This window comes from Amblyomma americanum, chromosome 1, assembly GCF_052857255.1.
Source record: "Amblyomma americanum isolate KBUSLIRL-KWMA chromosome 1, ASM5285725v1, whole genome shotgun sequence".
NCBI lineage: Eukaryota > Metazoa > Arthropoda > Arachnida > Ixodida > Ixodidae > Amblyomma > Amblyomma americanum.
The window spans coordinates 92,590,925-92,603,031 of record NC_135497.1 but is presented as its reverse complement, the minus strand read 5'-3'; the positions used below and the strand labels follow the sequence as shown (position 1 = coordinate 92,603,031).

Here is a 12,107-nt window from a genome sequence, read left to right as displayed (position 1 = left end):
CATCGGCCATAGCTGGCTTGTGGTGTAAGAAACCATGCCTTCCATACGTAAGAATGTATGGCAAATGCAACAACCACCGAGGTTTCAAAGCACCATGGCCAGGACGCAAGCATGAGAAGCGTGCAACAAGACGTTGGCGCTGCGTGGTGACACCCAGAGGAAGCATGGAAGCCTATGGCGTGTTGTCGAGCGGCGGCATAGATCAGCGCGCTTGCAGTCATAGGGTCTCACAATGTCTTGCATGAATCATTGCATCGTTGGATGCTCAGATACTTAAGCGAAGTACCCTCCAGGGATTCTTCTGTTTCTGAACACGGCAGTACTTTCAAGACCAGTTGATCTGTTGTGCATAGTGCACAGGTGTGCATTTTACAGCGTTTTCTACGTCTGTATTACCCGAGTGGTGCTGAACGGTTAGTTTAGTTTTCTTTATAAGTTATATTGCTAGTAGTCTGAACTGCCACATATTTTCAGAAGACAGTTTATGCAGTCCTTGTTCTTTAGTTTTGTCTGTTCGTAAATACAAGTTTAGTCCTTGTGTAAAGGGAAGCAATCTTTGTCATGAATGTTGGAGCATATGTGTCGCTAGTCCGGCACGACATATCGACAAAAATAAAAATTCCAAATGATTACCGCTTCTCTTCTACCCCCCCCCCCCCCCCCCCCCCCAACCCTACACATTTAGACACCCCACCCCCTTAATTTCAATTCCTGGGGAAACCCCTGTTTCGTACACACACCTCCATGTTTGCAAGCAGTATATCAAAGGGCACAGCCTGGATACAGGTTCTCAATTTGATCTCCACACTTGTCTTTGTTTCTTGTATGCATATTTTCACCAGTAAGCTTGTTTTTAAACTGGTAAGCTAGTGTTGCTATTTTTCTTTCTGTGACTAAAGCAGTCCTCACACCTGTTGCATCATGCTGTCACAAGCCATATTTCTTTGTGTAGCATGTTGGTCACACATGTGGTGATAACATAGGCTGGGAAAGGTCTCTAAGATTGGAATGTACTGTTTTCACTGTTGAATCCAGGCAGCCAACCCAGGAGCATCGCTGAGTGATTTTGTGCGGTGGTACTCCCCACGTGACTGGGTGGCTCCACTGGTGGACCAGGCAACCGGGCAAGTAATTGAGGAAGGCCACCTGAGCCACCGCATGCAGTTGCCCGGCAACACTTGGCAGGAGGTCTGGGAGACAGCACAGCCTATGCCAGCACACCGCCAAAAGCGCCTTTTCGATGACACCAAGGAAGCTGAGAAGGTATGTCTCTGTGGCGTGCCTCTTTGTTGAGTAGCGTGTGCTCATCTTCAAGTGCTGTCCATTTAATGCAAATACATAGTAGTAATTGTGAAGTTTTGAAGAATCGAATGTGCCTGTAGTTTTCACTGCATTTCTATAGGCTTTGGTACTGTTGGGTTTGCACTAGTGGTAAGGACTTCGAGCAGTGCTCCTCAGTATTAAAGCCCCAGTGCACCAATTGATTTCAGTGTGATTATGGTACCGCCTTCATTCGCTGTGGTGTCACAACAGCTATTGCATTCTACTGCGGAGCCCAAGGTAGTGGGATCAAACCTCAGCTGTAATGGCTACATTTCGATGGAAGCGAATTGCACTAATGCCTGTCTGCTGTGTGATGTCAGTGCTTGTTAAAGACATCCCATTTCACTCGCCCATTGCTGAGGTTAGGTGCTATCAATCAGAAGCGTGCCTTGCACATACGCAGTGGAAGCTTGGATTCCATTGTTGCCTTGCAAGGGCTCCTTGCAGCCATGCATTTTGATAGTGCCAGCATTCCATATACACACTTGCTCACTGTTGGAGCAAATGTGACTAAAAGATGGGACCACAGAAGGGCTCCCTCATACCTGCTTGTAATCCCTTTAGTGATGGGGTTGGAAAACTTACCCCTTGCCCACGCTCTCCATGTCCTGTTCTCTTCTGTCCATATTTTTGGCTACGGTGTCTGTTGGCTGTTTTTTTTTCACTCTGCTCCATGATAGTTTGAAGTGAAATGTAAAATGTCGCCCTTAAATTATTCTCATTAGTTTTCATTTGCTTGTAGTGCTTCTTTTCAGTTTGCTTCTTATGCAAAAAGCATGCAATATTCTCATACATTATGTTTCGGATTCATTTCCCAAGTATTAAAGAATCAAGTTCAGTCTAGATCATTTGCCCTAAATGAGCGTTTTTGAAGCAGAATAAAATATTAAATGTTACTATTTCGGCTATGTCATTTGGCCTTAAGACATCACCATGCACCATACTATGCATGCAAAAAAATAAAACAACATGCTTGATTTGCATCGCAGGGCCCCTTTAATCAGAGAAAGCTTCAAGGTGGGAGACTTAAACAATTGTGGGGACAAAAATCTCCATTCCAAAGATACACGTGTTGCACAGTCTTCGACCCTGTTAGATTTTGGTCAGATCTGGTAGCCTTTCTCATTGCATCACTGATACCCAGTTTTATTATTCAGGTACTATACTATCTGCTGTCACTGCACCCACGTGAGATTGTGAAGCTTCTGATGCCCATTCTAATTCACTGTGCCTTAGCACACATCATTGATCATGGTAAGTATAATTGCTTTTTCCACAGTGCATAGCATAGCTGTTATAGACATTTGCATGTCAGTCATTTCTTATGTTCGCACGAGCTGATTACAGACTAGCACAATTTTGGTAGTGTTCATTGCTGATGGGAAAGTTGTTTTCGGATAGTGCAAGAAATGACTATAAATAACTAATTTTATGCACTGCATGACATTTTTCTTTCTTTTCTGCATGTTAGTAATGTTTTCAAAATTTCAGCATTTTATCTAAAGAACCTCTTCTACTATTTTGTTCTTATCTACACCATGTGGAAAGCCAGCTGACTCGACAAAATGTGGTAGAATACTGGTTCAGTATTGAATGCATTTCTGTATGCAAGATACATGTGGTGGCAATCTTAGATTTTTTTTTTTTCCACAACATAAATTTTTTGCATATTTGGAATAGACATGTCTAAAACAAGATGTCACACCAAAAATCTGCAATACATAAAAATGAAAAACAGTTATTGTTATCATGTATAGTAGAGCTCTGTGAGTGCTGAAAAATAAATGGGGTCAAAATAGACAAAACGGTCATGAAGAAATCTGCTCCACAAGATGAGCACCTAGTCAAAAAACCCGAATGGAAAAATAAAAACATATTTTTAGGGTTTCCCCAATATGCAGTGCCACAGCGGTTCACGAAACATTTTATTTAGAGTACTTCTCAATGAAAACCATGACTCCATGAAAACGCAGCCGCCGCGGACGAACCCGACCATGGCTGCGTTTTTATGGAGGCAGAACGCTAAGGCGCCCGTGTGCTGTGCGATGTCAGTGCATGTTGAAGTTCCGCAGGCGGTCGAAATTATTCTGGAGACCTCCACTACGGCAGCTCTTTCTTCCTTTCTTCTTTCACTCCCTACTTTATCCCTTCCCTTACGGCACAGTTCAGGTGTCCAAGGATATATGAGACAGATACTGCGCAATTTCCTTTCCCCAAAAACCAATTATTATTATTATTATTATTAGAGTACTTCTTGTTGGATTTCAGTAAAACTTTGGGTCAGCATAGAAAATGAGGCATGTGAGCGGATAACATTAATTTTAAAAAACAGACTTTTTGGTGATTTTTCACAATTTTAAATCTGTGTCCCCCTTAAATAAATTTAACCATGTTTAAAAAGTTTAAACTTATTCAATTTTCAGGTATGAAACACATAGCAAGCATTGTTGATCATTCATTGCATTGCCTTCTGTGTCTGAGCAAGCTTCTGTCTGATTTGCTAATTAACCATTTAGCTGTGTGACACAATTGAAAATTTTCAAATAGTACCTTGTAGAGGGTAAAAATGTGAAAGAATGTGAAAGAATCTTTCTCCTAATGTGAAAGAATCTTTCTAGAAATTTTACGAGTATTTCAGTACATTTTATTAAGTGACTTAAATGCTAGAGTAGAGTGGTATAAAAGTACTACTGACACCTAATTTTAGCTGCGTGTTTTGTCCTTTCAAATGATGCATTAAACATTAGAATACATTAATCACCGCATGGTATTTCCCTGTGACTGCTATATAACTTACAATTGAATTTGAATTGAAATAATTTATAATTGAAACAAAAACCAGGTGTCTATAGTTCTTTAAGGCTGCTTGCATACATTTTCAACTTCAGTTGCTTGGGCTTGAAAATGTCAGGTGTGTGAATACAGCATGCAGCGTTATAGCAGGTGCTCATGGTGAAAATGTTTTTTTTTTCATGCATTTTTTTTGCCCCCACTAAAAAAGAAAATTTAAGGAAAGGAAATATATGTCCAGTGATTGCTACTGAAATGTTCTAGAGCAGAAGTTGTCTGCTAACTGATTAATTAACATTTCTACTCACAGTATGCCTGCAGATGCCAGCAATGCACTGATTTTATGCTCGAATAGTGCAGCCCTCTTTTGAGTGCTTTGCCATAACAAGTGTGGGACGCTGCAGATAAAGATTAACAGTTAGTGGCTAATACAGCACTGCTGTTTTATGAACTTTAAATTTTCTACTGCTAGCATACAGGTGAAGATACTGAAGCACCTGTAACATTCCTCACTTTTATTTTGTGCTTAGCCCACGAAGGTCCTCGTTCTTTGACAACGTTCCTGGAGCAAACTGTAACGAAAGTGGCTTCGCAGCTCAGAGGAAAAGAACCCAAGTATAAGGTAAGTGGCAGGCATGAGCAGTATCAAAGATGCATGTATCTTCGTTACTACTATTCTTCAATATAATTTATGTATGAGTATTAGGTATCTCTTGCCAAAACTGAAAGTATTGAAGTAATGCTATAAAAAATACATTTTTAGTGTATTGTGTATTTTAACAATACTCAATACTAAAAAAAAAAGAGAAGTGTGCCGTAGATTTCGAGGCTGCTCCTAGTCAGACTTTGGGCCAGCGGCACTCGCACACAGCTGGTAACGCATTGAAGAAAAGAAAATAATTAGGAAGATACGATGTCAATGCCGTTAGCCTGGTCAGTCATCTTTCTTCCTACGTTTGTTGTTTGGCAGACAAATGACATAGGTATATTCGGTGAAAGAAGGGACAAGGAGACAGGTTCACCATTATGGTAGAAACAACACCCCTTTGTGCCTATTCAAGTTTCAGCGGTTGACAACAGAAATGGAAGACTTTCCCTTTCATGCTGAGGAGTTTACAGAACATTTGTTGTTTGCTTTGTAAGCACGATAAACATCACACACTCTTCCACACACAGATCAATTAGGGTCATCAGCATTGGCAGCATCAAATGCATCAGCTGATGCATTCCTTTCATTTGTAGGACCAACGCTACAACAAATTGCAGTTCTCAAGATGTGCTAGTAAAATTTGAGTTTCTTACCTATACATCGAGGATCCACGTGTCAGCGTGGCTATGCTTTACTCTTATCGGTTTGTAAAAATTCAACAATTCATTGATAAAAAGTAAAAAAAAAAGTCTAAACAACAGAGATTAGCAATACATGTTTTGCCTAATAAAAACTTCTAGCCATTTTATTCTTTGTTGTTTTTCTTCTAGCCTTTAACGAAGAATGTTAAACTTCAAATGTCTGTTAAATATAGTGCAGGGGTAATAACTGGTCAGCTTTCCCAAGAATACGGTGCTTGCACCTTTTAGTTCAGGGCAAAGGTAACCGGTAAATACTACAGTATAAAACGATGAGCATCAGAAACAGTTGCAAGTTTATTTGTATGTAGTCGGTGCTCAGAGACAAGTTCGCATGAAGAACGTTAGCTTTAAAAAAAGATTTTGCTAGGCTGCTTATGGAAATGATCATTTCAGTGTCACCATGGCTTTATTGCTGTGCTAAAGTTTTAACAAAACCAGCTGCGCTGACAGTGAAGCTTAAAGAAATTGGAGAAATCCGTGCGGTCGGATTCATTTAAACCCTTTCAAATACAGTGCGCTATATCAAATACACTAAAAATTCCAGAAACCACGGAGAAATTTCTTAACTTAGCAAATCTTATTACCAGCTTTATTAATACTGGTGATCTAGTGGTGTATTGGAGTATCGACAATGCTGTATCAAGTATCTGTATCAAATCAGTTTTGGTTCGGTATCTTGTATCATTATTGGAAATACAATTTTTGAGGGTATCGGTTTTGAAAATACTTTCTTCAAGTATCGTGGCCAGCTCTGATAAGTGGTATGAGGTCCTGTCATGTTTTAAAAAAAGGCACAACAATGGTATGATGTACACCGTCTGTCAAAAATGCACTACCCACTTAGTGATTGGCCTGAGCAGTTTACAGGTATGTATAGTGCCATCGGCTTTACTGCATATCGCTATAGCGAGATGCAGATCTCATGTAAGGCAAAACAGTACACATTGCTGGCCTGGATGCCACAAGTCTTTGTCACGTTACGTAGACATGCTGCAAATAACGGTCATAATCTTGCCTACACCTCTACATACCGTATTTACTCGAATGTAACGCGACCACGATTGTAACGTGAGGGTCGACTTTTCTGGTGTGAAAAAAAAAGAAACTACGATTGTAACGCGAGGGTAGACTTCGGGCGTGCGACAGAAAAACCGAAAGAACCCGAATGTGGCGCGAGAAACCGACATCGCACAGTTCTGAGGGTCAAAGACAACTTTATTGAAATACAAGCCAGACAGGCATTTCTATACACCTTCATCCTCACGGCAGTTGTCGCCGTCACTGTCATGATCACAGCTTGACTCTTCTTGGTCACTAGCTGCCTCCCACAGCAGGTCGTCCTCGCTTCCGTCTAGAGCATTTGAAATTGAGCATTTCTTAAATGCGTGGTAGCCCAAATCATGAGGCAGCCCGTACCAGGCTGCTGAAACCCAGTGGGCAACGGTAGATGCGCTTGGCCATTTCAGCCTACCTGCACGTGTTGTTGTTGATCCGCTTTCAATCCACTCCCAGTATAATTGTCGCAAGCGATCCTTGAAGGGCTTGTTCATGCAAACGTCCAGAGGCTGGAGAATGGAGGTTATGCCACCCGGTATAACGAGATGCGTTCGGTCACGCTGTAGCTTTTGTTTGACGCCGGGTGTCAGGTGACCTCGGAAAGAGTCCAGAACCAATATTGCTTCCGGATGCAGCAATGCGCCTGGCCTTCGGTCCCACACGCTTTGAATCCAATCTATGACAAGATTCGAGTCCATCCAACCTTTTTTGTGACAGCGCACGATAACGTCTTTCGGGAAAGTTTCCTTAGGGATCGTCTTCCGGCGAAAAATGATGAATGGAGGGAGCTTGTGGCCGTCAGCCAAACATGCCAGCATAACGGTTATCTGATTTTTTTCGTTGCCTGTTCTTCTAAGGCGGACTTCATGCTCACCAGACTTGCGCACTGTTCTGGACATAGGCAAGTCCAGATACACGGGGGTCTGGTCGGCATTGCCGATATGTCCAAGTGGCATGTTGGTAGAGCGACGAAGATCGATGACGTAGCGCTGGAACTCTCGAAGTTTTGACTCCCCGGGCAGCCTCCCGGGCAGCTTCTGGCAAATAGAAGTCGTGCGTCGAAGGGAGAACCCGGCCCTTCGCATAAACTTTTGCACCCAGCCTCGTGATGCCTTAAACTGGTTTTGGGTCAAACCCGTATCCCACGCAAGCTCCTGTGCTTTGCACTGAAGCATTTCAATGCTTACTCCAAGTAGTCGGGAACGTTGCTCGCTAATGAACTCTGCAAGGCGACACTCCAACTCCGGGAAGCGGCCTTTCTTGGGCCCCCAAAATCCTTTTCGCAGGCTATTGCAGTTAAACAATTCCTCGCAATGTTTCCTCCATCCCCTGAACGTCGATTCATTGACGTCCAGACGTCTTGCAGCCGCTGAATTTCCCACTTTCTCAGCAAGCAGAATAGCGTTGCGCTTGAAGCCAGCTGTATACTGAGCGCGTGAGCACGCCATTCCGCTTGAAGACAACTCGACCGTTTGATGGGGATAGGCCTAACACTCGAAGCACGGAACGCACAACTACACGCACTGGCACCAAACACGAGAAAGAGCAAACAAAGCGCGCTGCTCCATGCCCTGCTGCCTGTTAGTCACGTGACCACGTTTTTGCATCAGTTGCAAGGATTAACAGACAGATGGCGGTGGGATCGCTCGCTCCTTTGCTGGCGTCTTGGCGGCGATTGCGAGCGCTCGGTGCCTGCGAGATGGCTGTTTCATTTTGCGGTCACGGAGGCAACACAACCTCGCTACAGGTTGCGAGCATTCGTCAAGAGGTGGCGCCCTCTCATCGCGCCAGTGACTCTAGCTGGTGTCTACTCTTGTTGGCTTTTTGTCACTGGCGTCGCTTTTTTTTTTTGCGTTTAGGTTGCCGCTTTGTCCTAGTAGTTGTGACCTGTGGTTCGCGTACTGGTTGACCGGCGAGCTGGAGTGCGTGATTTCGAATGACCAGTACGATCAACGCACACGTTTGACACATGAAATGATTTTAATAGTGTGTGTTTGGTGCTCTTCATAGCGTTTTTAAACCTAGTATTCGATTGTAACGCAGGAGGTGACATTTCCTTTCTACTTTCAGTAAAAAAACTCGCGTTACATTCGAGTAAATATGGTATGTACAGCACCCCTACACTCAAAAAAATTTTTAAACCAACCGCAGGCAAAAGGTGAAGTTTTCTGGTTAATAGCATCTATGTTCTTGGCTGGTTTTTCACGAGCTTCATCGTCTGAACTAAAATAAGATTATCTGGCATCATACTCAGGCTCACTGCTACTATGAGCACCCAAAAAATATCATCTCAAGACCCCGTTAAGTCGTGAACTGATGCCATTTACTGGAGGGCCCAACAATCAGCGAGTCTGCCATACTTTTGAAGAAAAGTTGCTTGCCGTGCTCTTCAGACCAACGTCAAATCTTGCCTCCTAATTGTGGAAAAAAAATAATAATTGTATTAAATTCGAAAGCTGACTTCTTAGACTTCATTCAAAGTCTTTTTTAGTTGACTACAGTTACTATATAACTCTTGGAATAACAATCAAAGTGTGTTGAGAGCTTTGAAAGAACATACAGTATTCATGGGTCATGTGTGACCAATGCTAAATGGGCAAGGTAAGGAAAGAGTGAATGGCCTGGTAATCTTCTTAATTTACCAAAGTCCAGGCATGAAAAAGAAAAATCGAAGTCATGGATTCCATGCCACAAGCAAAGTTATGTGTTTTAGCAAGAAATTCCTCCCTTTAACCTTTTTTTTAAAGTGGTGCAATCATTTTCAGGAACTTCTGAGCTTGCTGTATGAGGCCGAAGTAGCGGTAGCACGGTGTACGAGTCTCCGGAAAAAATTCTACCGTGAGAATTCGACGGATTCTTGGGCTACATCACCTGAAGACATTGGTCCACATCGTCAGCCCTCCACCACCTCCAGTCACCTGAGCAGCTCAAAAAACCAGGCGGAAACTGATGTTAATAAGTTTGTGCTGGACCTCGTTGACAATCCTGAAGTTTCCATACCTGGTGCTGGCAAAGGCAGTGTTGGGAAACTGGTGTCTCAGTTGTTCGTCGATTCTCTGAAGGTAAGTTAGCATGCACCAGTCTTTCATGTTCTATTTTCCGAGCATTTTAGCTGTACCTTCCACTGAAACAGAAACTAGTGTTTACAAGCATTTTGATTAGCAGGCACAGGCTTGAAATCTTCTCCTCTAGATTGTCTTGTGGTGCTTTTACCTGTTTACTGACTTTATTTAATAAATGCTGCCTGAAATGATGACATGGGAGGAGGAGCAGCTAATGGCATTGGTAAAAGAACTTCTGAAATGAGAACTGTATTGAGGTATTCAGACTTGCTCATAGGTGCAAAGCAAGTACTAAGTCCATTGCACTGTGGCAGAAATGAAGGTGGAACTCATAATAATGTGGTCAAGTCTTGGCACCATGCTGCGATTCGTGTGTCTCAGACTACCTTTTCTTGCCATCATTTTATCATCCTATTGATGGTCTAAACACAGTTGTGATACTGAATAGCCATGTAACTTCTATTACAAGCAGTACCAGCTTCACAATGGAATAACTTAAAAACCAGCTAGGATGGTAGAGGTGGCTAGCTTACTAGGCGTGTCACTGGTTTGTGGAGCTTCCTCGCCTCCACTAGTGTATTGTGGGCTGCAGTTTCAGTCCAGTATCATTACAAAAGCGTATAATTGGAATCCCTGGCGAGATGCTATTGAGAAACAAATTGTCATTTCATGCGCTGACCAATTCAATGGATGCCAGAGATATCACCTGTCAGAAGTTGCTTCATTGTAGCCTGCAGGTGGTCTGTGCTTGGTTACTTCATTCCTGCTTCACTGTTGATGCGCTGAGCGTCTTTTACTGCGCCTGCGTTCAGTTGCAGGACAGTGACGCAGCCTCAGAGGCAGAAGAGGACAGCGAATGCAAGTTCCCCAGCCCAGTGGCACGCGAGTACATCCTGCGCACCAGGCACAGCCGGCCCACACCTGCCTCCAGACCGACCCCCCAGCGCATGTTCTGTGTCATGGCAGGAAACGACTTCCGCCTGGCAGGCGCATTCACTCATGACACAGTTTTTTACTAATAACTAACCAGCTAAGCATATTATGAAGTACTCACAAATTTTAACTTTTTTGTTTGTTCGGTCCTGGCCTGTTCTCAACATGTGATCATGGGCTTTGGTGGTGGCACAACTTTTCCAGTGGTTGTAATAGGCTTTGGTGGCGGCACGACTTGGTTATTGTGAAACATGTTGCTCCCTCTGAACTGCCCTCTGTTGCCCTTGAGAGCCTAGATAGCACTTTAGGAAACTGTTTTGCTTGCATAATTATGGTATTCAGTACATAATTTTATATTTTGTTTGTTAAGAAATAATACACACTTAAGGTACAGTAGCTGTGTTATACCCCTGTCACACGGCATTCCTCGAAGGCCTTTCCAGAAAATGCCCCTCTTTTCACCAAAGGAGTGGAGGCTCAAAGGAGCGCAACGCAGCTACACGGTGCAGCCCAAAGGTGAAACAGTCGTTGAGGCTTAGCACCCGCTGCTGTGCTCGAGGCAGCTGAAGTGATTGTTTTAAAATTAAAGTGGGGAATTCTGTTCATTCTTTAAGAGCAGACAATTTTTATTCTAACTGCTTCCTTACAAGAACTGCAACAACCATTCTCATCAGCAGCAGCAGGTTTTGCGTATTGCCTTGGCCACCAGGGGCACTCGGTGTTGCTGCAACACTTTTACTGTCTTGAAATCTGGGCATAAAATATAAACACCCGTACAAAAAGCAAAGCCAGACACACCTTTCATATTTTTTAAAGATGTTTTCAAACGTTCTTGGCTGCATCTATTTTTTTTATTGCTTTAACTTCTTGAGGTTGGACGTCACTGTGATCGTAGGTTCTCGAAGGCTGCGCCTTTGAGCTCCAAAGGTCCCGAACGGGTGCCTTCGCCTCCAAGACCCTTAGGAGCAAAGGCGCAGCATTTGTGCCGTGTAGCTGCACTCCTTAAGCCTTCGGATATAAGGACCGATTCTTAAAGGCCTTTGCGGTGCTCATGTGACAGGGCATTATTGTTCGTGAGGAATGTTTTACAATACATTTTTAAAATTTTTTCTTATAGTAGAGTTTAATCTTTTTTTTGTATAATGCTATTTTGATAGGTGAGGTTTTTCTGATCTGCTGAAGACATTGCTGCTGTGTACATGCATGATGCAAGCAGGATTTCTCATGCAACTGTAACTGGCTTTTTACATCAGCCAACTCTCTGTGCTCATAGAGGCACAAGTTCTTTTTGTAACAACATTTTGATTAAAAAGGCTGTGAGGTGTCAAGGACATGGTGCCATTGTTTTCATGAAGGTACAAGCCATATAAGAAGCAAACAGAATACCAGTGTGGTGATAACATTGGACTGCTGTGCACCCTAGCAATGCCGACTGGTATTAAAAGAGTGATGTATGCATGCTATCCTCCATTACACTGCATAATTACGTCAAGGCATTTAAGTCCGGCTTTTCTAATGGCTTGAACATTGTGCATGTGCACATGCCACACTTATGTGTGTGTTGTCAGTGTTCTAGGAAGACACACCAGGTCA

General features: G+C 43.0%; 1 protein-coding gene across 1 annotated transcript in view; it reads left to right on the top strand.

Annotated features, from left to right (window-relative positions):
• The window catches only part of Rab3GAP1 (RAB3 GTPase activating protein subunit 1), a 190,796-nt gene extending 179,493 nt beyond the window's left edge, over positions 1 to 11,303 (top strand). The window contains exons 21-25 of the mRNA XM_077646206.1: positions 1,036 to 1,263; positions 2,481 to 2,577; positions 4,644 to 4,735; positions 9,285 to 9,581; positions 10,394 to 11,303. Of these exons, the coding sequence (XP_077502332.1) occupies positions 1,036 to 1,263; positions 2,481 to 2,577; positions 4,644 to 4,735; positions 9,285 to 9,581; positions 10,394 to 10,600 (921 nt within the window). The 3' untranslated portion in view covers positions 10,601 to 11,303. The remainder of the gene's footprint in view (positions 1 to 1,035; positions 1,264 to 2,480; positions 2,578 to 4,643; positions 4,736 to 9,284; positions 9,582 to 10,393) is intronic.
• The last annotated feature ends 804 nt before the right edge of the window (positions 11,304 to 12,107 follow it).